This window comes from Bubalus bubalis, chromosome 23 (genome assembly GCF_019923935.1).
Source record: "Bubalus bubalis isolate 160015118507 breed Murrah chromosome 23, NDDB_SH_1, whole genome shotgun sequence".
NCBI lineage: Eukaryota > Metazoa > Chordata > Mammalia > Artiodactyla > Bovidae > Bubalus > Bubalus bubalis.
The window spans coordinates 45647383-45673659 of record NC_059179.1 but is presented as its reverse complement, the minus strand read 5'-3'; the positions used below and the strand labels follow the sequence as shown (position 1 = coordinate 45673659).

The following is a 26277-nucleotide window of genomic DNA, read 5'->3' as shown; positions in this document are numbered from 1 at the left end:
TTATTAATGCTGACATTTTAAATTATTAAGTTTCAGAGGCAAGGAAAAGATCTGGAAAAAGTCAAGCAGCGATTAATAGAGATCGCTAATCACGTTGACAAGGTAAGTTCTTTGGGGGTAATTAAATCACTCACATAGTGTAAACGTTTGGGAATGAGGTGGAGAGAATGAAACACAGCCCATCTGACTTCAGAAGGCCAGCTTCTGCCTCTGGTACCCGACTTTCCCTTCCTCTGAAGACCCCCAGGGCTTGGAGTAGCTGCATGAGATGCTCCCATGCTGTCTGGACCACGGTGGCCTTGGGATCCATCTCCTCCCATCCTGGTCTCCATCTCCTCCCATCCTGGTCTCCCCGGCTGGATCCTGAACCAGATGGCACATGTGACCCTATTGAAAGCGCTCAGCGGGCCTCTCCCCAGGTCTCCCTGGGCAGGTCCCACAGCCGCCTGAGGGTCAGCTCTCATCAATCAGGGACCTACGGGCTTCACAGTCCTGGGATGCAGCAGTTGGCTTTTGGCTCAATCTGCTGCTGGAAAATTCTTCACCATGAACTCGGGAGGGAGCTCACCTTTGCAAAGGTGACTTCAGAGTTGGACGAGATCCTGAAAGTCTGATCTGGCCCAGGTGTATTTGCTCACCAACGCTCCTTCCATGAGCTGTTCACGAGGTGAAACCACGTGTGCCAGCCTCCTTTGGCAACACACTCTGAGAGAGCGTCGGCTCATTGGCACTAAGGGCTTTTAGCCCAGAGACGCTGGAGTTGCCCAGAAGCTTTCAAAGGCCTTGCTTTCAAAGGAGGGGTGTGGGCTGGACATCAGGCTTCGTAGGCTCCCAGGTGGTTCTCATGTGCTACGTGGCTGGCAGCCCCTGTCTGAGCATGAACATTTTTCTCAGCAGTAAGTCTGTCTCCTGCCTCTGAGCACAGTGGGAACCAGAAAGCAGCCCCGGCTCATTGCTGAAGCTCTCCTGGCGGGGATTCTCTGAAATGCTCACAGTTTACAGATAGCAGTTTGAAGATGCTTCACAGTAGCTGTGTTTCCAAGCAATCTTATATTCAAATTGACTTTTCAAAGTTTTCTGAAAAGATGAAAGCAAAAGCCTTTCTAGAAATCCAACTCCATTCTATGAGGCCTTATGGGCAGAACCGAGCACTGTGCATCAGGAATCCAGAATGCATCAGATGGGGTCCATCTGCTCAGGGAGATCACAGCTTTGTAGGGAAGCAGACCCATAAGCCACTTGGTGTGGTCCGGCATGATGGGAGCTGGGTGGATGCTGTCAATCAAGTGCTGTGGGGTGCAGAAGAGAACCGCTTACATCTTCCTGGAGGTCAGGGAGGCTTCGCAGCAAGGCGATTTTGAAAAGTGAGTACTGTTTCACCAGGAGCCCTCAACTGGCTTGCTCCCCATGCATCTGGACATGCGAGTAACTCAGTCTACCTAAGCGGTAGGGGGGGGTGTGTGCACACAAGCACATGCGTGAGTGTGTGTGTGTGTGCATGTGTCAGATGGATGTATCTGCATGCACAGTTAGGGCAGGAGGAGATGAAGCTGCAGGGGATTCACTGGTCAGAGCCCTGGGTGCTCTGTGAAGCCATCTCGACTCTACTGGGATTTTATTCTGCTGTCAGTGGAAATCCAGGAGAATGTTTTTAAGCAGAGCAGATGAACAGGGTCACACACTGGTGCCTGCAGTTAGAGTGGAGGATGGAGTCACTAGAGTCAAAGAGGGCTGGTGGGCTTCTGTTGTATAGAAATCGTGAAGATCTGACCTGGGTCTGGGGAAGTAGGGATTTGGAGACACTTGAAGGAGGGGTGCCTAATAAGTGTACTGAGAAATTTCTACATGCCAGGATCTCAGTGCTTTGCAGACACCTCCAGGTAGACACCAGTATTCCCATTTTTATAGCAGAGGAAGCTGAAGTTTGCAGAGGCTGGTTAAGTAATCAGCACATGTTCGAGCAGCATTAAAAGGCAGGACCAGGGGTGAGCCTGGTCTCTATGACGCCACCTCTGCGGGAGTTTTTGGCCTTGTCTCTACCCACTTTCTGTGGATCCCAGCCTGCCCTGACCAAGCAGAAGCAGAGGCTGAGAAGAGCTGGGGTCCAAATGAGCACAAGTTTGTGATGAGAGGTGGACGAGGCTTCGCGCCCAAAGAAGCAAGAACAGGGGTCTCATGGGGTACCCTGAGCGGTTGGAGGTAAGGGCGTGGTGCTCAGAGAGTGGCTGTGGCTGGAAGGAACTTTCTGAAACCAGGAAGAATACAGATGGCTGTTGGCATCCTGGGATCATAGGATAATACCATCCGCATCCACAAGAACTTTTAGGCAGGTCAGATTCCCAGGCAGCCCATGCTTGCGGATGTATTTTGAATAACTCATTTTTGAAAATTTACTTGATCCCCAAGTAAAGTGGATGTAGGAGAATTTTGGTAGATGGCCAGTCCTTCTGGCAGGGAGAGAAGGATGGATCCCAAAGGTTATGCCAGAGACCATAGGAGTCAGAACTCTCCACCATGACCCATCCATCTTGGGTGGCCCTGCACAGAGTGACTCACAACTTCACACTTTGGCCACCTGATGTGAAGCGCCGACTCATTGGAAAAGACCCTGCTGCTGGGAATGATTGAAGGCAAGAGGAGAAGATGAGATGGTTGGATAACATCACTGACTCAGTGGACGTGAGTTTGAGCAAACTCCAGGAGATAGTGAAGGACAGGGAAGCCTGGCATGCTCTGCAGTCCATGGGGTCACAAAGAGTCGGCCACAACTTAGGGACTGAACAACAATAGGAGTCAGACCTGGCTCTGGCCCGGCCTGGGCATTAGAGTCCCCTCTCAAGGTTTGTTTGTTTATGTAAATGTGTGTCTGTATCTTTGTTTTCAAAATGCTGATTCCAAGTCTCAGTCCAGGGACTCTGGTTTGATTGGCCTGGGTGGGGCCTTGGGTGAGTCCATTCCAGACGCCTCCAATGAGGCAGGACCAAGAAACAAAGAATTCAAGAACTTCTTAAGCCTTGGAAATAAACAGAAACCATGAACAATATTAAACTTGAGCTGGTAATTGCTGAAATCCTGTTTTAAAGTGATATGCTTGGTTTTCCATGTTTGTATTTCTTTACATATTATTCTGTATTATTTCTTGCTTCAGTTTGCAGAAGCAGGAATGAGCAACTGGGGGGTTGTTAATAACCTGCCCTGGTATTTAGAAAACCACATATCTGAGAAAAGTCCTGACAGACTCAGGGGCGTTAACCAGCACGCCTGTTCTTGTGTTTCTAGCAAGCAGAGAGCTGAATGACTGAGCAGACATATGTGTCTGTCCCCAGCAGACCCTGAAGACCCACGGGGTAACCCAGGCTCCATCGGATGCTCTGTGCACCCAAGTCTGCTAACTGATGGGCTCTGGGCTGTAGCGAGTGTTCCAAATGTAGTTTTGCAACCACAAGTGGGAGCATCTTGGCTTAAAAAAACAATGACTGTTCCAGTGGCAACTTCCTCATTTGCAGAAATCTTGGCTCTTCTTAGCTATTCTTAAGTAATAACTACTTGGCTGGCTGTGTTGGCTCAAAGGGAAGAGAGGAAGGACGTCCCAGACCGAGAGTCCGAGAAGTGATTTAGGGACAGAAGTGACATTCAGAACAACTCAGGCAGTTCCCCTGAGTTGGAACGCAGAAAACGTGTCTGGTGCTCAAACTGGCAGACACAACACTTACCTGGGAAGGAAGACGGTCCCCAGGCCCCAGTTACACCGCAGGGCGGGACCAGTGGGCTGTGCGGCTGCCAGATGATGTCATCGTCCCCTTCGCCTCTCCCTCCTGTGTGTCCTACTTCTTTCTCATGGTGACGTTAGCACCAACTGCCTGCCCGTGCCGGCTGCACCTCTATGCCCCACTTCTGAAGGACTGGCTCATCTTGCATACATTTAACTTCAGGTATTTTCCCCCTAGTGTGAGTCCTTATCCCCGCCCCTCCCAGGCCGGTTGCCCTCAGGATGCACGTCCCTGTGGTGGAGCCCGGCGCACTGCCCAGTAATCCTACCCATGTGTTCTCTGATCCACTTCTCGAAAGCCTTCTTGGAGCCGTCAAGTCCAGCATCCCCTGAACTTCCTGTCTGCACCCTTCTGGGCAGTTCAGTGGATTTGATTTTCCTGTAATAATGGCTAGGAGTCCCCTGCCTCGAGCATCTGGCTGACCCCTGAGCATTTGAGAGTCAAGGTCAAGGGTATCCTAAACCTTGTTCTTGGTGCCAGTGCCAAGTTGAGCCTGCAGCCAGAGCCAAGCAGGTGCTTGTCACTGCTGGGTTAACGGGTGAATTGATTTAGATGGTCTTGGACCATGGCCACGTACATCCTGGGATTCACAGGCCAGACAGGCAACTGCTACACTCTACATGTGCTTCTTGCTGGGCCTGGGGTCACAGTGGATCATCTTGGAAGGGAATCTGAGCACTCCCCTTTACCTGTCTGGGTTACTGAGCGGTGTTTAAAACCTGGGCACTGGCCTGCCTGTGTTTAAACTCCAGCTATGCCAGTCACGGCTGGAGCAGTTCACCTCCTCCACGTCTCAACATCCTTGACAGTAACATGGAAACAACAATAGTTCTTAACTCACAGAGTGCTGTGAAGTCTAGGAGAGCACATGGAAAGTTTTTGGCACCATGCCTAGGGCACAGGGAATGCTCATAAGTGTTAGCTCTGACCATTGTTATTAGGAAGAACCAATGGGAAGCCACCCGCAGTCTGGGAAGTGCATCCCAACAGGCAGCTAAGGGATTCTGTGTGAAGACACGATGTAAGTTCACAGTTCACCAGTAGCACCAGTTTTAGAGAGGAGGGGCTCTATTATATGCTTCTAGATACGGAATTTGTTCAAAGGATGTAATTTGAGGGGACTAATAGCTGGAACATTTTTTGGCATTGCCCTTCTTTGGGATTGGAATGAAAACTGACCTTTTCTAGTCCTGTGGCCACTGCTGAGCTTTCCAAATTTGCTGACATATTGAGTGCAGCACTTTAACAGCCTCATCTTTTTAGAATTTAAATTGATGCTTTTGAATTGTTGGTGAGAGTCCCTTGGACAGCAAGATCAAACCAGTCAATCCTAAAGGAAATCAGTCCTGAATATTCGTTAGAAGGACTGATGCTAAAGCTGAAGCTCCAATGCTTTGGCCACCTGATTTGAAGAGCCGACTTGCTGGAAAAGACCCTGATGCTGGGAAAGATTGAAAGCAAAAGGAGAAGGGGGCGGCAGAAAATGAGGTGGTCAGACATCATCACTGACTCAGTGGACATGAATTTGAGCAAACTCTGGGAAACGGTGGAGGATAGGGAGGCCTGGCATGCTGCAGTCCATGGGGTCTCAAAAAGTGAGACAAGTGACTGAACAGGAACAACAATAGATGAAAACTGCAACCCATCATTACTATGAAAAGATCCCAAGTAGTCAGCCCCAAAGCTAACTCTGAGAAACAATGATGGCTGGACCTTGACAGACCTCAGTGACCACTTCCATACGACACTCTCCAGAGGCAAGCCAAGTGTCCCCTGCACGGATGACAACCCTACAGCCCACACAGGCACATGACCCTGATGATGTCTCATAGCAGGCTGGTGTGGACATGGGTGACTGGACGGCCTGTGTTTCTGCCTTCTGATTTCTGTTTCATTTGTCTAACGCAGCTGAAAGTGTAAGCTCTCCAGCACAGTGCAGCAGCCAGGCACACATGTGCAGAGTTCCCAAGGAGGCCAGGAACTTAATTTTTCCTGGGAAGCCTGGGCTGGGAGCTTGCAAGTGGATACCACAAGCCAAGCAACTCTTGATTAAAAACAAGCTGTTGGGCAGCATTTGGGTCGTATAATTGTCTCATTAACTTATTAATGTAATGCCCATAATTGTTATCTGCTTGAAACCAAGTTGGACCGCTGTAATCCGTTTATACTCTGTGATGTAGTTTGTGCTTCAGCCACATTTTTCTGCTAACCTAATGCTCACCAGATGACTGGTGGGGAGGAGGGATGAAGATCAGCAAGGGAAAAGATGAGCCTGCCTCTCATGGGTCAGAACCTTGGGTCAGCACTCAGCCTCGTGGAGTTTATGGCCCTTGAGCTCAGCACGTTGGAATGGGGCTTAACTATCAGATGTGGTGCTTCTGTGTTTTTTGTTCCTTATTGGCTCAGAGGCTTCCAGCAACTGACAATAGGACCTGCTCCTATCTGGAGCTTAACTTCAACTGCCGTCACCAGCCACCTCTTTCTCCTTGACTACCTGGAGTACAGCCAGCCAGGCGATTCCCATGGCCTGACCCCCTGGACCGCCGAGCACAGAGCCACCTCTATGTCTGTGTGATGCTCAGAGGAGTAGCAAGGTAGTTGTGGACCATGGGAAGTTCTTACCTTTTCCGTGACTGCTGTGTGGGCTGACTCTTTGAGACCCCAGGGACTATAGCCCTCCAGGCTCCTCTGTCCATGGAATTCTCCAGGCCAGAATACTGGAGTGGGTTGCCTTTCCCTTCTCCAGGGGATCTTCCCAACCCAGGGATCGAACCCAGGTCTCCTGCATTGCAGGCAGATTCTTTACCAGCTGAGCCACAAGGGAAGCCCAAGAACACTGGAGTGGGTAACCTAACCTTTCTCCAGCAGATCTTCCTGACCCAGGAGTAGAACCAGAATCTCCAGCATTGCAGGTGGGTTCTTTACCAACTGAGCTATTAGGGAAGCCCACTTTCTACAAGGTCATTCCTAAAAGCAAGTTCGTCTTGGTGAAGTTTGACACCCAGTCCCCCTAGGGTGAGAGGCAGGATGAGTTCAAGCGTCTGGCTGAAAACTCAGCTTCCGGTGATGATCTCCTGGTGGCAGAGGTGGGGATCTCAGATTATGGTAAGAAGGGCTGAATATGGAGCTAAGTGAGCAATACAAGCTGGACAAAGGGAACTACCCAGTCTTCTACCTCTTACCTCTTCCGGGATGGGGACATTGAGAACCCAATCCTGTATAGTGGGGCAGTTAAGGTTGGAGCCATCCAGCGCTGGCTGAAGGGACATGGGCTCTACCTAGGAATGCCTGATTGCCTGCCTGCATATGACACCTTTGCTGGGGAGTTCATCGGAGCCCACCAGTCCCTCTTGAAGCAGGGGCAGGACAACCGATCAGTGTGAAGGAGACCAACAGGAAGCAGCCTAAGTGGTGCCTTAAGATCATAGGAAAGATCGTGGACCAAGGAGAGGATTTCCCAGCATCAGAGATGATCCAGATCACCAACCTGTTTGAGAAGAACAAGACGAGCGATGGAAAGAAAGAACTCCAGAAGAGCTTCAACATTTTGACTGCCTTCCAGAAGAAGGCAGGAGAAGAAGGAGCTTGAGAAGGCAACCAGGCTTTTCCAGGGTATGGTAGGGTGGGGAGGGGTAAGTTACCTTCTGGCTGTGAAACCTCCTGGGATACAAGGGAGTGGTAGGAAAAGTGGCATGAGAAATGCTGGGCTGAAAGAAGCACAAGCTGGAATTAAGACTGCCGGGAGAAATATCAATAACCTCAGATACGCAGATGACACCACTCTTATGGCAGAAAGTGAAGAGGAACTAAAACTTTCACTTTCTTGATGAAAGTGAAAGAGGAGAGTGAAAAAGTTGGCTTAAAACTCAACATTCAGAAAATGAAGATCATGGCATCTGGTCCCATCACTTCATGGGAAATAGATGGGGAAACAGTGGAAACAGTGTCAGACTTTATTTTTTTTAGGCTCCAAAATCACTGCAGATGGTGATTGCAGCCATGAAATTAAAAGATGCTTACTCCTTGGAAGGAAAGTTATGACCAACCTAGATAACATATTTGGAGAAGGCAATGGCACCCCAACTCCAGTACTCTTGCCTGGAAAATCCCATGGATGGAGGAGCCTGGTGGGCTGCAGTCCATGGGGTTGCTAAGAGTCAGGCACAACTGAGTGACTTCACTTTCACTTTTCACTTTCATGCATTGGAGAAGGAAATGGCAACCCACTCCAGTATTCTTGCCTGGAGAATCCCAGGGACAGAGGAGCCTTGTGGGCTGCCGTCTATGGGGTCACACAGAGTCGGACACGACTGAAGTGACTTAGCAGCAGCAGATAACATATTAAAAAGCAGAGACATTATTTTGCCAACAAAGGTCCGTCTAGTCAAGGCTATGGTTTTTCCAGTGGTCATGTATGGATGTGAGAGTTGGACTATAAAGAAAGCTGAGCGCCGAAGAATTTATGCTTTTGAACTGTGGTGTTGGAGAAGACTCTTGAGAGTCCCTTGGACTGCAAGGAGATCCAACCAGTCCATTCTAAAGGAGATCAGTCCTGGGTGTTCATTGGAAGGACTGATGCTGAAGCTGAAACTCCAATACTTTGGCCACCTCATGTGAAGAGTTGACTCATTGGAAAAGACCCTAATGCTGGGAGGGATTGAGGGCAGGAGGAGAAGGGGACAACAGAGGATGAGATGGCTGGATGGCATCACCGACTCAATGGACGTGAGTTTGAGTGAACTCTGGGAGTTGGTGATGGACAGGGAGGCCTGGCATGCTGCAGTTCATGGGGTCTCAAAAAGTCGGGCACATCTGAGCTACTGAGCTGAACTGAACTGAGGAAAAGTGGCAGGAAACCAGAAATCTGAGTGTGCGTGGATACTGATGCTGGTGTGACCATGCTTGGAACATCTCTGTAGCCAGTCGGGGATAGCTGGAACACTTAGATGGCTTGGAAAATACCCCTCAGAAGGAACTGGTGCTATAAAGAAGAGTATACTGCCCAGGTTCTTGACAGGTATGATTCTGATCCAATTAAAGTTTCAGTGTTTTCATTTAAAAAAAAAAAGAGTACCAGAGTGGGTTGACATTTCCTCCTCCAGGGGATCTTCCTGGCCCAGGGATTTAACCTGCATCTCTTGTGTCTCCTGAATTGGCAGGTGGATTCTTTACCCCTGCGCCACCTGGGAAGGCCCCACTCTGACCTCTAATCTGGCTCAAAACTCTCCCTTAGCCATTGAAATAGTTGCTCTGCCTGCTTCTGACCCAAGATGACCTGTTTGTGGAGAACGGGCTGTAGGTTGAAGTAAGGACACAGAAAGATGGGGGATGGAAAAGCAAGAAGATGTGATTTGTGTGCCAGAAGGAATGAGGAATTTCCTTTACCAGATCTTTCCCATGATGGCATTGGTGAACTATAGTCTGACCTGTGGGAAAAAATGGTCCTCAAAGTTCCTGATGAAGAATTCTGTGTCTGCCTTTATCATCCTGAAAGATATTGATCTGTTCATTTAATTAAAACCTACTAGGTCATTTACAGGTGACAAAATATGATAGCGTCGGCCAAGTCTGAGTCTTTGCTGAGAACAATACAGATTCATTTTCTGTAACTCATAGGTAGAACATTTTGCTTAAAAGGAACAAATTACTGCACTTGGCAGAGTGTCTGAACGATCCTAACTCACTTATTGTTTTTCTTGCAGTAGATACGAGCTAGCAATCTTTAGCTGTAATGTAACTACATTACATTAGTGATAACACACATCTATGCACCCATTTCTAATCACCAATGAATCAGTTGAAATCTATGCTTCCCTACAATTAATGTGTGCATGCTCAGTTGTGTCCAACTCTTTGCGACCCCATGGACTGTAGCCCACCAGACTCCTCTGTCCATGGGATTTCCCAGGCAAGAATACTGGAGTGGGTTGCCATTTCCTTCTCCAGGGGATCTTCCCGACCCAGGGATCAAAATCAAGTCTCTTGTGTCTCCCGCAGTGGCAGGCAGGTTTTTTACTACTGTGCCACATCGGAGACATTAAAAAGGCCGGTTAACTCTAACATCTAATTAGTCCACCCTATTTGAGAACCCAGTTAGCACATCACTTTGCATTAGTCACTGAAAATATTCCTTCAACTCTAATGCCATGGGAACAAGGGAGCACAGAGAGATTTTTCATATCACATCAATGAGGTTCAGAAATTGCACGTCTGTTCTACATGGCATTGCAAGTTCTCGTTAAAGTGACCCCCAGGGATACCTGTCTTCTGTCGCCCTCAGTTTTACCGACCACTGAACATTCGAATCGTGTTGGTGGGCGTGGAGGTGTGGAATGACATTGACAAATGCTCCATAAGTCAGGACCCATTCACGAGCCTGCATGAGTTTCTAGACTGGAGAAAGATGAAGCTTCTGCCTCGCAAATCCCATGACAACGCACAGCTCATCAGGTAAGGTGTCTGCTGTCTCTCCTTTGCTAAAGATCAAAGAGTGCCCCCAGCACACCTGCCCTCCTCTTAGCCTCCCCTGACAGGCAGTGAAGCTGCACCTGTTCTTCAGAACACACTCACTGGACCAGGCCCAAAGGGGGCTTCTCAGCCCCCACTGACTGGAGGGAGGCCTCTCAGTTGAAATTGGGGGCTGCTGAAAATGTCTTTCTTTGCATACCCTGGGAAACGTATCCCTCAAGCAGATGTCTTATTTCCTTCTAATACCTGGTCATTTACTCTATGCAACTTTTTCTAGGCTTTGTCTTTTTTGTGGGTGGGTGAGGGAATGCACACCACAGGGCATATAGCATCTTAGTTCCCCGACCAGGGATCGAACCTGCTTACTCTGCAGTGGAAGTATGCAGAGTCTTAACCACTGGACCACCGAGGAAGTCACAAGTTTTATATATATATATAAAACTATATATATAAAACTAGGGGCTTCCCTCACAGCTCAGTCGGTAAAGAATCTGCCTGCAGTGCAGAAGACCCGGGTTTGATCCCTGGGTCTGGATCCCATGGAGAAGGAAATGGCAACCCAGTCTGGTATTCTTGCCTGGAGAATCCCATGAACAGAGGATCCTGGAAGGCTACAGTCTATGGAGTCGAAAGAGTGGGACACCACTTAGCTACTAAACCACCACCAACACTTTGATATTCATAAATACTTTTCTTTTTTAATGTCTTTCTCTCATATTGTTATTTACTTCATTATTGGTCTTTTCATTTCTTTGCTTTTTTATTTTTTATTTTATATTGGAGCATAGTTGATTAACAATGTTGTATTAGTTTCAACTGTACAGCAAAGTAATTCAGTTATAGATAAGAGAAAGAGAAAGAAAGAGAAGTCGCTCAGTCATGTCTGACTCGTTGCAACCCTATGGACTATAGCCTACCAGGCTCCTCCATCCATGGGATTTCCAGGCAAGAGTGATAGATATACATGTATCTGTTCCATTTCAAATTCTTTTCCCATTTAGGTTATTACAGAGTATAGAGCAGAGTCCTTGTTGGTTATCTATTTTATAATAAATCCAGTGGTGAATTTATTATATGTCAACCCCAAACTCCCAATTTCTCTCTCCCTCTAGGCTTAGTCTTGACATAAAGTTGTCCTGAGTAGTATATTTTTAAAAAAGCTCATTTTCTGCCATTATTAGTGAAAAATATTTATGCGAGATCTGAAGACAGCACATTAGAGTGATCCTGTCGGCTGCCTGAAGAAAGAACACTTTTATTCCTCCTGTTTTGTTGTTTCTCTTGGTTTTCTAGATCACAGAATACCAGCAGTGTCGAAGATAAACCTTGTGTTCTATTGTTTAACCAATGTGTGTTGAGCACAAATTAGTAACAAAACGTCTTTTCGGGGCTTCAAACATAACAGTGATGTACACAGTAAACCTCCCTGTTCTTGGGAATCTCCAGTCTACAGGGAAAAGTGAAAGTGTTAGTCACTCAGTAGTGTCCAGCTCTTTGTGACACAATGGGCTGTAGCCCACTAGGCTCCTCTGTCCATGCAATTCTCCGGGCAAGAATCCTGTAGTGGATTTCCATTCCCTTCTCCAGGGCATCTTCCTGACCCAGGGATCGAACTCAGGTCTTCTGCATTGCAGGCGGATTCTTTATCATTTGAGCCACCAGGGAAGCCCCTCCTGGGAGGAGATAATAATAAACAAGGATATTTCAGAGCATGATAAGTACCATGAAGAGGAGGAAATAAGGAAAAGCATGCCTATAACATAGTACATTGGTAACATATTACAGACTCCTTTATATCAAACAAAAAACATCACAATCTAAGATTGCATGGAGTAGATTTTTTTCCTAAAAAGAAGAACTTTTTATTAAAATTTTTAAACAACTGATACCATTATTTTTTTAAGTATGTACTTATTTGTTTGCTGGTGCTGGGTCTTAGGCATGCAGGATCTAGTTCCCTCACCAGGGACCAGACCTGAGGCCCTGCCTTGGGACCACGGAGTCTCAGCCACTAGACCACCAGGGAAGTCCCAGTTTACGCCAAGACTCTGTTCTCATGTAGCTCATATCACTGAATTGAAAGCTTTGGGGTCAGAGACACTTTCCTGTCACACACATTGGATCTAGTTTACTGAACATTTATAGGAAGTTGAAAAGCAGCCCTACCATATGCTCACTTTAGAAAAGGCCTTCATCTGAACTGAGGTTGTTGGCATTCCCCAATAATTGACTTTGGCCATTTCTCAGGGTTGTTTTTTTTTTTCCTCCACCCCTGGATATTTGCGGTCGCCTCATATTTTATGCATTGATTAATCCCGAACTACTCAAAGTAGAGTCAGAGTGTTTTGTTTTGATTTCTTCCCCCAAATGGAGCCTGTCCAATTGGAACATCTGGAAATAAATTAGCCTCTTATATAACTTTACTATTTATATATATGTTTAATTGTATCTGTTAAAATGGTCTATATAAATGTAAATATAAAGCTGCAGTCCCTACGGCTGTACACAGGAGTGTAATAGGCTGGCTGGCTGGCTGGATGAATGACTGGATACATACATACGTAGATGAAGTTTTATTTTGCCTATACTTATCCTTTTGGTCCAATTGAGCACTGCCAAAACGTATGACTTTTCAAATAATGTGTGTAGTATCTGTATGTGTACATGGCCAAGAAAACATGGCCATTTATTTGTTTCGCTTAAAGGAGATTCAGCAAATACAATGTTTGATTTTTTTTTTTTTTCTGGAATGGGGCAGAATGAAGCAGAAAATGGGGCGGGAGACAGAAAGAAGGTATGGAGGATTGTGGTGGGGCGTATCTTTATTAAACAGGGAACATTGTTATGTTAGGGTTCCCGGATAAAATACAGGATATTCTATTGAATTTGAATTTCAGGTAAACAAGCAATAATTTTATTTTTTAACTTTTTATTTTGAGTTGGGGGATAGCCAGTTAACAATGGTGTGAACAGCCAAGGGACTCAGCCATACATACACATGTATCCATTCTCCCCCAAACTCTGCTCCCATCCAGGCTGCCACATAACATTGAACAGAGTTCCATGTGCTATACAGTAATTCCTTGTTGGTGACCCATTTTAAATATAGCAGTGGGTACATATCCATCCCAAACTCCCTAACTATCCCGAGACCCCTTCCTTCCCTCCAGGACCATAAGTTTTTTCTCTAAGTCTGTGGGTCTCTTTCTGGTTTGTAAGCAAATTCATCTGTATCATTTGTTATTAGATTTCACATGTAAGGGATGTCATACCATGTTCCTCCTCTGACTTACTTCACTCAGCATGACAATCTCTAGGCCCATCATGTTGCTGCAGATGGCATTACTTCATTCTTTTCAGTGGCTGAGTAATATCCTATTGTGTACATGTACCACATCTTCTCTATCCATTCCTCTGCCAATGGATGTTTATGTTGCTTCCAAACCTCAACTATTCAATTTTTAGTTTTTAATGCACTAAGTTAGAATCAATAGCATTGCATTAAACAGGCCTTGATGTCATTACTTATTGACTAAGGTTCCATGTGGGGAAAACCTTCTCCAAAGCCATGAAGTCTCCTTCCAGAAGCTTCCTCCTAGGTGCTAAGGCTTTGTGGGTGCTTCAGCACTCACTCCCAAGGGTCAATCATTTTTCTGCTGTTTTTATTTTTGCAAGCCATATTAGCAGGACATTTTGGAAAAGTTTGGGTTTCTGGCCTAATTGTAACCCAGTCACGTTACCCAGGAAAGCAACAGCAGCAGAGACTCAAGTAAAGCATTTCGTTTGTTAATAGTGATTCTCTCTCTCTCTCCGTGACTCTTTTCAGCCCTAGCATCAGCAGATACTGTTTAAAAGGGGCACCCTGCCCCCAGTTCACTAGGAGACAGACAGATTACAAGTTATAAATATACAAGTCATGACTGGTTGTTGCCCCATCTTGAAAAGAGAAATCTTAAAGGAGTATGGGATGATGATGCAATTGGAACACACATTTTTAGAAAAACCAACGATAAAAAGCACCTACAAACGTACTCTCATGCAACTATTTCCATCTTTTTTAAATTGGAATATAGTTGATTTCAAACGTTGTGTTAGTTTGAATCTTTACATACGATTTTGCAGTGTTTCTGCTTTTGGAATGCAGGAATGTCCAACAGAATTTCAAATGTTAGAAACCTTCTCTATATTGATTTAAGAGAGTCCTTTCTTTTATTCCTAGTGGAGTTTATTTCCAAGGGACCACCATCGGCATGGCACCCATCATGAGTATGTGCACAGCAGAACAGTCCGGGGGAATCGTCATGGTAAGCCAGGGGCATGGAGAAGTCGACAGCAACGTCCAGACCCAATTCTCTTGATGATTTTTCAGGAAACTTATCAGACTTTGTAAAATTAGATCCTTTTTCTTTAACGCTCCTTGGATATCATTGCTATTCAGTTGCTAAGTCATGTCTGATTCTTCGTGACCCCGTGGACTGCAGCATGCCAGGCTTCCCTGTCCTTCACCATCTCCTGGAGTTTGCTCAAGTTCCTGTCCGTTGAGTCGATGATGCTATCTAACCATCTCATCCTCTGCTGCCCTCTTCTCCTTTTGCTTTCATTCTTTCACAGCATCAGGGTCTTTTCCAAGGAGTCTGCTTAGATATATTTCTACCCTATTTCTGCTTATGATCTTCCCTACCCAACAGTATTCTAGGGACTGTTTTAAAAAACACACCAAGATGCACATAGGAAAGGTGAGTGTGTAAAAATAGTTCAGTGGAAGCCAATCTACACCTTTTATGGAGGAAAAGTTTCAAGTGGGATTTTGGTCCAACCGCCTCCAACCAAGAAATCCTCCCAGCGCTGGGATGAGCCAGGGAGGGCGCTGGGGTTGCCCTCATCGCTTAACTTCTGAGATGGACTGTGGTCTCACCAGATATTACCGTTAGAATGGTTTTCTGATGATTCTGCCTCCAGACCCAATAGCCAACAGTTTGAGGTTTTTAACTGTTTACCACTGCAAATGCTTGACATACCTCCTCGCCAGGGTCTAATTTGTCTTTATACTAACCTTATTCTTGGAAGGCAGAGACCTAGGTTTATTGCTTTACAAGGATCACTTTGTCATTTAAGAGCTATATATGTTTGTAAAAGGAAATAAAATGGGGAGACTATATGGGACTTGTTCTTTCCAAACGTAACAGGGAGATAACTTTGATGGGCTCCCCTTTGTCGGGTAACTAAAGGGAAGACTCTCATCCCCTGTGGTTTCAGTCCCTGATGGAACATTGTGGTGTCCCCTTTGCACCAACCCTCAGACGGGGAGTGTCCTCCGAGACCATCCCACCCCACTTGTTAAACAAACAGAGCCTTGCCCTTCCAAGAAACCATGAATCCCTCCACAGTTTTCAAACAGAACATTTGTGAATATTCGATTGTATTAAAGGGCTGAAGGAGGAATATTCTGCTGACTTCTATTTGCTCTTCACGTTCTGCCCACCCTAATCTTCTTAGTGAATATCTGCATGGAACATTTTCCTCTTCTCTGGGTGGTGTGGATAATTAACATAAACACGTGCCGAAGTGTAGGCTGGGGAGGCTCTACGGAGGGGTTGCCCCTCCCAGTGGACTTCTGGCTTAAACGGTCCGCCCTCTGGTTTTCTTTGAACCTGGAGGTCCCTGGAAAGTTTGTTTTTTGTTGGTGCCAGATTCACTTCAAGTCAGATCCCAACTGTATTTTTAACAGAGTAGCCTGTAAAGTTTTAAGAGGGAATCATTTTCTCTTTCATGGTTCCATGGTCAGTCGCTACTGACTTTGCCACTTAAAATTTGGCATAAATAGTTTTTAGGGCTGAAACTGAATTCCTTATAAGCATGGCAGGTCTGCAGCTGTGGTGTGTTTAAACGTTCTTATGACCGATCTGATCACATAAAGAGGCTTTTTAAAGTTCACATCCTTTATTCCATTTACACACAAGCATTTGATCAAGATTCCTTCTTTGAAAGCAGACAGGGAAGACTATTTAAAACAGATGAAAATGAATGTGGGAAATAGAAGCAGATAAATATACTGCATCAGAAATCAAGTCAAGGCCAAAATTAATTAACAAGGAGTGTGTTTGACAAGCCAGCCAGCAGTGAAGTCCATCCTTGGCACGTCCCTTATTTGCTTCAAGTGACGAGAAGCACCATGTCGGCTGGAAGTCCACAGCTCCTTTGGTTTCTTTAAAATTCTTGATGTCAACAAAAGCAATATCTTGACCAGATCTAAAACCTCCAGACTGTCTCCCACTGTGTCTCTGAAGTTAAATTCATGAGTGTTACTTGCAACCATGCCTCTTTCAAGGACCCACAAATCCAAGAGGAAGGAAATCCTGTCACAAGGAAGCAGGAATCCTGATTGCATTGCAGATCTGAGTTCTGTACTGTCTCTCCACTTTTCTGAGATTGAGCAAATCTTTCATTTCAGCTACCTCAATCCACGCCTTTGTATCTAACTGGACTAAAATAGTCTTGGTTTGGAGATACTGCCAGTAATAAAGAAACAGGTTTTTGTCTTATTAGAAATGTAAACCATGTATCAGGGTCTCTTAAGAGACATTCTGCTTATAATCACATATATGTGGAAGAATGCGAAACAATTAGGCAGTTCAAAAAAAACCACAGTATTCAGTGATACAAAAGAATTTGATGAGGAGTCTTTTTGTTTTTAAAGATGAATTCCTAGAATTTTGTACCAAAGCATGCTAAATTGAGCATTTTCAGATTGAATAAAATTGATTTCCTGAAACATTTGTGAAGCTTCCTACAACAGGAAACTGTAAAATCTAAACAAAGTAATTTATTAGGAATTTCATCTATTCTAAGAATAACTTGGTTTGACATGCCACCTTTTCTTAGACTGAGGGCTACTGAGAAAGGCAGCTACAGCTGTAACTACCAAAACCTATACAACCCTATATGAGCCGACCTCTAGCAAGAGGCCCCACAAAGACTTTCTGTATCAGGAATAGCATGTTCTCTAAAGCAGGGGTCTCCAACCTCTGGGATCTCATGCCTGATGATCTGAGGTGAAGCTGATATCATATTAATAGAAACAAATAAGGCTATGGTTTTTCCAGTGGTCATGTATGGATGTGAGAGTTGGACTGTGAAGAAAGCTGAGTGCTGAAGAATTGATGCTTTTGAATTAGGTGTTGGAGAAGACTCTTGAGAGTCCCTTGGACTGCAAGGAGATCCAACCAGTCCATTCTAAAGGAGATCAGTCCTGGGTGTTCATTGGAAGGACTGATGCTGAAGCTGAAACTCCAATACTTTGGCCACCTCATGTGAAGCGTTGACTCATTGGAAAAGACCCTGATGCTGGGAGGGATTGGGGGCAGGAGGAGAAGGGGACAACAGAAGATGAGATGGCTGGATGGCATCACCGACTCGATGGACATGAGTTTGGGTAAACTTTGGGAGTTGGTGATGGACAGGGACGCCTGGCGTGCTGCAATTCATGGGGTCACAAAGAGTCGGACACGACTGAGTGACTGAACTGAACTGAACACAATAAATGCAATACATTTGAATCATATCAAAACCATCCCCACCTTCACTCCCATTTGTGGAAAAATTGTCTTCCACAGAACTGGTTCCTGGTGCCAAAAGGTTGAAAACCTCTACTCTAAAGTACAGTATCACTGTTTCCTGGAAACCTCCCATGTTACCTCTTGCAACACAAAGCAGGATTCAGAAAGTTGCCTTCAATACTCAGTAACATGCAGGCATTTGCAGAAACACCAGTCATGGGCACCGTTTCTGCAGATCATAGTCACTGATTAAAAGTTGAGTAGTTTTGATGTTTGGCAAAACTAATACAGTGTTTCAGGTTTAAAAATAAAATAAAATAAAATAAAATCCTCTAAAATAAATAAATAAAAGTTGAGTAGTGATACTTTAAAAATTAATTTCTAATATCTCTTTAGCCAAGCCATGCATGCACTCCACTAAGTTGGGGGTGGCCAAGCAGCTCTTGCTGGATGGAAAACCCACCTTCCAAAACCAAGCAAAAGGTTGAGTGAACTCCAGCAGCAAGAGTCAGAGAATCAGGATGCCTCCTGACAAAACGAGAGCAGGCAAGTTGCAATCTTAATTCAGTGAGTCTTCAGACACTTTATTCAATGTAGTTTGCTTTTATGGTAAACTATTATACAATTTCCAAGTATCCTTCTCTACCAAGTAGACAGCAAGAGGCATACCCAGTGAGAATTTCTCAGACCCTGGAGAACCGGGGCCAGGGGGCACCTTCTGGGACTAACAGTCCTGCCAGTGCCCCCACCCCCACAGCGAGCCACTGCCGACCCACACCCCCCAGGAGACCGTCCAACACTAGCAGCCCTGCCGGTTCCCAACTGTTGCTCTGCTCAAATCTTTTGATGGCCAACCAGATAATGCATCTGCTAACAGGATGAAGACTCCTTGGGTATCATGGCTGCTGACTCAAATGAGAGGGAAAACAAGTCGATGAGAGACATTAAGCAAGAAAGATGTGTACTGAGAGCAAGCTATGTATAATGCATAAAACAATATTAGCAAGCATGGTTCAACTGTCAAAAAAAAAAAAGGGGGATTGCTCAGATCTTATTTAGACTGTACTAAGTATGCTTCTTCTCCTGACTTTCTATCAGCATCTTCTCAATCAAGGATAAAATAGTACTTATATTACCCATGAAGAAATGAGCTGCCTGTTCATATTGTTGTAAAGTTGCTAAGTCATGCCCAACACTTGCGACCACATGGACTGTAGCCCACCAGATTCTCTTTCCATGGGACTTCCCAGGCTAGAATACTGGAGTGGGTTGTCATTTTCTCCTCCTGGAGATCTTGCCGACCCAGGGATCAAACCTGTATCTCCTGCGTCTCCTGCATCGGCAGGCGGATTCTTTACCACTTGAGCCACCTGGGAAGGACCGCCTCTTCCTATGAGGCAGGACAACTTTTTGCCTCATTCAGTAGAATTGTGTCTTGTGAGACATTGTAGGATGCTGAAGGGAAATGATTGTCTTGATTATTTCATGTAAAGACACGAGGAATCCTATGTGTATTCATGAGGAATGCATTCTTCAGCAGAGGGGGCCCCAAACTAGTTTAATAAAATCGGTCAAAACTTTAAGTCTAATGGGGCTAAAGGATAATGGGGCTCTATCCTTGGGCTTCCCAGGTGGCACTAGTGGTAAAGAACCCACCTGCCAGTGCAGGAGACCCAAGAGATGTGAGTTCGATCCCTGGGTCAGGAAGATCCCCTGGAGGAGGGCCTGGCAACCCACTCCAGTGCTCTTGCCTGGAGAATCCCGTGGACAGGGGAGCCTAGTGGGCTACAGTCCATGGAGTCACAAAGAGTCGGGACATGTCTGAGCACAACACAGCACATCTTGATTCCTTATAGGAGATTGGATTCCATCAAGTGTTCATGACAGATAAATGTCTGGGGGGCAGAGCTGGGAGGGAAGGGGGTACTGGGAAAGAGGTCTAAAGGCTGTGACCTATACATTGTGCCCTTGTGTTTTCTTTGAGGACCATTCAGACAGCCCCCTGGGTGCGGCCGTGACCCTGGCACACGAGCTGGGCCACAATTTTGGGATGAACCATGACACCCTGGAGAGAGGCTGCAGCTGCAAGACGGCCGCCGACAAAGGAGGCTGCATCATGAACCCTTCAACCGGGCAAGTACTCTTGCTTCAGCTGCTCCCGGAGCCGGGCTGCGGCCGGGGACGCATATCAGGAAACAGCTGGGCAAAGAGCTCCCTGGTTTTCTGGCCAGAGCACTTGTGGAAGCTTCCAGAAAGAAAGTCCATGAACTGGACTCCTTGGAGAGAAGCACCCGGATTGCAGAGCATAGGGCATGTGGCCTGAGATCTTTGCTGAGAAGTGGTGGGCCCGGATATGGCCTTTGTTTAGAGATCGCAAATAATCCTAGAATCCCCCGCACATGGTTTTGATTTGTGCCTACAGCTCCTTCTGGGCCTGGTAAAGCCACCAGGCAAAGGGGGCACGATCAGATGGGTGCCAGGTGGGGATATGTGTCTTCTCTCTGGATTGGCCCTAGGGTGGAGGATCTAAGTGTCATTAGCTTGGGGACTTGTAAGGTCCCTACTGCTGATACCACATCCCCTTCTCAAATCTTCAGTGACTTTCCCTCCTCGGTAAGTTATGTCATTCTTCCTTGCTTCATGGTTTTCTGAAATTCTACATTTGATTCACCCAGGGAAAAAAAAAGGAAGACAGTTTAATTATTGGAGCATTCAGAGGAGGTGGAAATAGATGCAGCTTGGAATGATTCCAGATTCCAATGCATTCCTACGCCTCTAAGGGTCCCTCCCAAACTAGATGTTGTGCTAAAGTAGGAAGATTTTCTTTTTCTTTTTTTTTTAATTTTTTTTTTATTTTATTTTTAAATTTTACATAATTGTATTAGTTTTGCCAAATATCAAAATAAATCCGCCACAGGTATACATGTGTTCCCCATCCTGAACCCTCCTCCCTCCTCCCTCCCCACACCATCCCCCTAGATTTTCATCAGTGAAGGAAAACATGCCCTTGTGTTGATGCCAGCTTCTTTTTTATACCCTGAGACCTTCCCAGTGCTTATCTTCATGGCACTTCCTAGGCCAAGCCTGCTCCCTGGGTTTGCCAAAAGAAGCACTGGCAGCAAGAAGCAGGTGCCGATGGGCATCCTAAGGGCTGGCCTTCGTGAGGTCGTGATGTGCAGGGGGCACCTGCTTAAAGAGAATTAGAAGTCCCAGCAGAGGGATGGACTGTTACAGAATGTGGTAACGCTTTTGCAACTGATAGCCTCATGGGCCTCCTCTTGAATGGCTTGTGAGGCTGGACTGCAGGCTCGCGTGGTGGGCATTGTCCTTTCACCGGAGCTGGTCCCTGAGCCATCTCATCCCAGCAAGGCCCTGCATCTCCTGTCCATCATGCATCACCACCATCAGCACAGATAGGCATCATTTTTGCTTAAGGTTCTGTCTTAAGCACAATTCAAGGGACTCACCAAGACCTCGTAGAAGAACTTGCTATCTGAGTCTGAGGTGGCAGAAGCCATGAACCTGAGCCGGAAGTGAAAGTACTGGGTTGGCCAAAAAATTCATCTGGATTTTTCCATAACATCTTACAGAAAAACCCAAATGAAATTTTTGGCCAACCCAATATCTTAGGTCCAATACCAACAGGAAGTGAAATGCTGCAAAACTCTAGATTTCAACCAAGGGAACATCCTCAAAGAAGGGCAGTTTACTCCAAGAAATAATGTGCCCCATGCCATTGAAACTCCCTGGGCAGGGGCAGAATAACTGTTTGTTGGGTATTTGGAGCAAAGAATATCTTCTTGGGGGTGAGGCTGGGCCAGGGGCTGTGGCTATCTTCTGTCTCCAGTATTCCACCAGCCCAGATAGGGTCCAGCGTCACGGGCAGCTCACTGTGTGAATCTCTGAGGATGAGATTGGCAGAAAGCTGATGTGAAATTGAATGGTTTTCATGCTTTCTCATTCTTGATGAGCTCAAAGTGGCCACAGGAAATTCACTCTGTGCTTAATATCCCTGATCATCAAGTAGGCACAAATACACCAGCCTATATTGCCTCCAAAAGCAGCTCTCAAGACTAAAGAAGATTGTGTTGTTAATATTGTTAATGATTCAGAACTCTTGATTTAAAAAGGCCAGTAGAAGATAAGAGAGTCTAAACTGGGAACACTAGACTGGGATTTTAAGAGACCTGAGAGCCTCAATTCTGATACCAGCTGTTTTTGGCAAAACAGACAAATTAGTAACCCCACTGGCTCTTACGTTTTCATCAGGAAAATGAGTGAGTTAGTCTTTATCCTTCTTCCACTCCTTCCTCCGTCAATCTATTCATCGTTTGTTCCATCTTCCTGTACATCCATCTGGTCATCCATCCATCCATCCATCCGTTCATTGTGTACATCGTTCCATCCATCCATCCACCGTTCTTTTGCTTGCTTGTTCACACATTAAACAAATACTCTGACCCAGGTTTGTTGTTGTGGGGAATGCACAGATGAGCAAGCCCCTCCAGCTCTGAAATTCACACAATTCTGGAGGTATAATGGCAAGGCACTGCTTTCTGGTACCCTCTGTAATTTTGTGTAAATCCCTTCAGCTTGGAACGTCTTCATGACGGTGTTTAAGGATTCAAGCCAAATTACCCAGGAGATATTTGAAAATCATAGGTAGAAATGGTATTGTTAAGAGCTCAGCAAATCACTTTAAAAGCTTTTTTTTTTCTTACCAGGGGTTTGCTAATAGCCTTTCCTTGATTTATACCTTATTAGCGATTTCTAAGTTTCCTCTTTTGCTGAGCTTGTGCTTTTGTGTAAATCTTTTCTATTTGGTTCTCATTTGTGATCCCACATTCCTGTCCAGAGAGTGGTGTTTTTAATTTTCTCAGATGGTGAGAAACTTCCTAAGCAAGTGGGTGAATTAATCACAAAAGCCCACAGTAAGGGGGAGGTCGAGCGTTCCGGCCACCTCAGTCATCCATCACCCATTGTAGAATTTCCAGGCTGCTTTTAATCTCCAGCATTATCTCAACATGGTCATTCTCTTACCTCATAGGGTCCCCATGAGAGTGAGAGAGTGGATTAAATGAGATCATATGTCTTTGTAAATTACAAATCACTCCACAAATAGACAGTGTTATTATTATTATTGTTTAGCTCACAGGAACCATGGAACCATTGAAGAGTTAAAGACTCCTTTTTTTCCCCAGGATTCCTGCTCATAGTTGCTGGAAAGCAATTCTAGTGCCGTGTGAGCGCCCATGGTTTCTGTGTGAATGGCTCATTTTCAGCTGGCCCATGTCCAAACCTTCCTCCCGACTTCCTCCCCACTGCTGATTCAGACATGAGTAGCAAATGTTAAAAATGTGATTTAAGTCTCAGCCCCAAAGGTGACTTGCAAAGAGATGAATCAGGGACAGCTTTCATGATATGAAACTCTCCCAGAATCAAAAAGAAACAAGTGTTGCAGATGGTTTAAAGGAAAGAAATGCATTCCTTAATACCCCTTGTTTATTCCTTATCAAAACATTCCAGAATTCTAACTCTGAAATTTCACCAACTGCCATCATTGACGAATGGGACCCAAAGGCCTGGAAACGGAGGGTGGAGGAGAGCTCTTTTAAACATGGGTGTCATGACTTCAGTTGCCTGTTGCAGAAATAGTTGGAGGGGTATCCTTACGGGGTCATATCATTAATTACTACAGGTCTTTGAGTGTGTGTGAGAGTGTGTGTTTTATGTCTTTGGATAGTTAACACTAAGACCTGTCTTGGAAATCACTCTTTGGCAAAAGCAAAATCTGGGGATTGGAGTGGGAGTTTGAACTCAGTTGAGTCCATCCATTAATGAGCTTCTTGGAGCATTTGGCCTTAAGGGGTTGAGAGCTAAGTATGCCACATTTATGGGAGTAAGAAAAATAATTTGAATAATGTGAGCACTTTGGGGAAAGAATATTTAGTGTAAGAGCAAATGTCACTTCCGAGAGTAGGAAAAAAGGCAGGGTTAGTATTCAGAAATTACTGTCAGAACCTCCTCTTATTTTTTGTGGAAAATTTCCTGTTAAGATGAGAGTTGGAGTCGTAGAGCCATCTCATGACGGGATACAGCTGGACTGAAACACTCAGTGACTCAGTTCCTGTAGTAGGTTATGCACTTGGATAGATGGTGGAATTATTTCAACCATGAACAGAACAGATCCTTTTCTTATCCTCATGGAACTTGAATTCTTGTGAGGAAGACAGCCTTGGAAGCAGTAAATTAAAAACTGCAGGTTGAAAGGAGATCTGTGACGAAAGCAAAGGAAGAGGGTGGAAAGCAGACATGTTGGCTGGGGGACCGGATGTTAATTAGTGGTTTGGGGAAGAACTGTGGAGATGACGTTTAAGCCAAGACCAGAAGATGTCCCAGGTGGCTCAGCAGTAAAGCATCTGCCTGCCAATGCAGGAGATGCAAGAGATGCAGGTTTGATGTCTGGGTCGGGAACATCCCCTGGAGGAGAGCATGGCAACCCACCCCAGTATTCTTACCTGGACTAAGTCTTTTCTGTTTGAAATTTCACTTTGCTGTTTCTCCAGTAAGGTTCTTTAAGGACTCTACATCCAAGAACCACAAAAGAGCACTTCCACATTGTACATGGGTGTCTCTGGAAAGAATTACTGCCATAGTTTTCATGCTGATCCTAAGATTTGGAGTTTGGGGCTGTTGGGTTTTGTTTAATCCAGGCTGACAAACAATTCTCAAGCAAAGAATGTGCTGCCCGATTGCCAACAGGCAGTGGAGGGCAGTGCGTTCAGCGCCCAGTATAACATGGGCTGAGAAAATAAACGAGCGAGGGTCACCACTTGCTCACCAGGGGTGTCGATCGTTTACATTCCGCTGAGGTTGGGCGTTCACGAATACCATCTACAACTAGATCAAATAACCGCGTTTAAGGTGGAAGCATCGCCAGTCCACTTCCACAAAAGTGTGGATAATTGGCTCATTTGATTCCGTATAATTCAATTCAGGAAACATTCACTGCATGCTTCCTTGCTGCACAGCTGTCCAGACGTGGAGCACAGCTGGATGGCTCCACCCAAGTTCACCCTTCTCTCTTGAAAACTGAGAGGACGTGGGCTCCGCCCTCAACCCCGGGCAAGCCAGCTATAGGAAACAGGGCCAGGGGACCAATTACAGCAAAAGCTCTCATTGACTCAACTAGTATTTTGGGGAACCTGTGTGTCTGACCCCAAGGAGCAGAGTGGGCCAGTGGACCCAAATGGCAGGACCCTTGAACTCTAGGCCCTTCTATGTGACAAGGAAGATAGACAAGCAAACTGGTGATTGCAGACCCAAAGCTCAGGGATCTCCTCTGGGACATTTTGGGTGTTATGGGGCTTGCAGTCAGGGCACCTAATCTATTTATACAATACTAAGTATCATAACTTCATCTATAAATATATAAGTTGTGCCTCTAAAAGATAAGAAAATTTTAAATATTACCATAATAGCAATTAACACCTTTAAAAAAAAATTACCAATCATTTATTGCGAACAAGGAGCGAGGTTGGAAGGGGTGTGCACTGGGAATATTCCAGAGTGAAGTCCAGTCTGAACCAATCTCAGAAGAATTGCATAGGGTTAATCTGACTCTTCTCGAGAATTCCTAGCTTGTGTTACAGGAAAATTGAATTTATATTTGAGGCAGCTTCTATCCCTGATGACTCAGATGGTAGAGAATCTGCCTGCAACACAGGAGACTTGAGTATAATCCCTGGGTCAGGAAGATCCCCTGGAGAAGGGACTGGCTACCCACTCCAGTATTCTTGCCTGGAGAATTCCATGGACAGAGGAGCCTGGCAGGCTACATTCTAGGGGGTCACAAAGAGTTAGTTAGACACGACTGAGCAATTAACGCTTTCACTTTTCTATCTGAAAATGTGATTCAAGAAACTAAAATTGACTGTACTTTTCAGTGAAAACTTCCCAAGTTTCAGATGTGATAGGAATTGACAAAAATCCGATGTCTCTGAAAAGTCTATACCTTTCAAAGAACTTGCTTTCTTGAAGAATCAGTGCAAAATATACATAATTAAAACTCACCCCCTTTTGAAATTTGAGGATCTATCTGAGGTCTTGAAATATGCTTATTATAAGGCGATTTTATAAGCATGGGACTGGAGAAAATTATTTCCCCATATCAGCTCTTCATTTGAGGGTGAGTTTGTTTTTTTTTTTTTCTCAATGAAAAGTTTAAGAAAATCTTCACTTCTTCCAAGTACAGCGGAAAGGATGGAAATCTTTACCCAAGGAGATAAAAAGAAAAACAGCAACAAAATGAGGAACCCTAGTAACGTTAAAACACTATAGGTTAGAATCAATTTAATTATCCAACCAGAGTAATTGAGTTGGCTACTTCCCGATGTAACCATAAAGGGGAAATGAACTGGTAGGAGAGCCCCTCAGTACAGACTATACTTATTTCCTCTCCACAGGATTAGATTTTGCTCACT

General features: G+C 45.3%; 1 protein-coding gene and 1 pseudogene across 4 annotated transcripts in view; both read left to right on the top strand.

The window, feature by feature from the left end:
- Positions 1-26277, top strand: part of ADAM12 (ADAM metallopeptidase domain 12) — a 392390-nt gene that overhangs the window by 285664 nt on the left and 80449 nt on the right. For 3 of the 4 annotated variants that reach the window (XM_044935396.2, XM_044935395.2, XR_006548097.2), the window contains exons 8-12: positions 31-102; positions 10051-10220; positions 12997-13032; positions 14458-14542; positions 19779-19927. In XM_044935396.2, the coding sequence (XP_044791331.2) occupies positions 31-102; positions 10051-10220; positions 12997-13032; positions 14458-14542; positions 19779-19927 (512 nt within the window). The remainder of the gene's footprint in view (positions 1-30; positions 103-10050; positions 10221-12996; positions 13033-14457; positions 14543-19778; positions 19928-26277) is intronic. The other variant, XM_025273894.3, reaches the window with a different exon arrangement.
- LOC102410615 lies at positions 6626-7573 on the top strand (annotated as a pseudogene).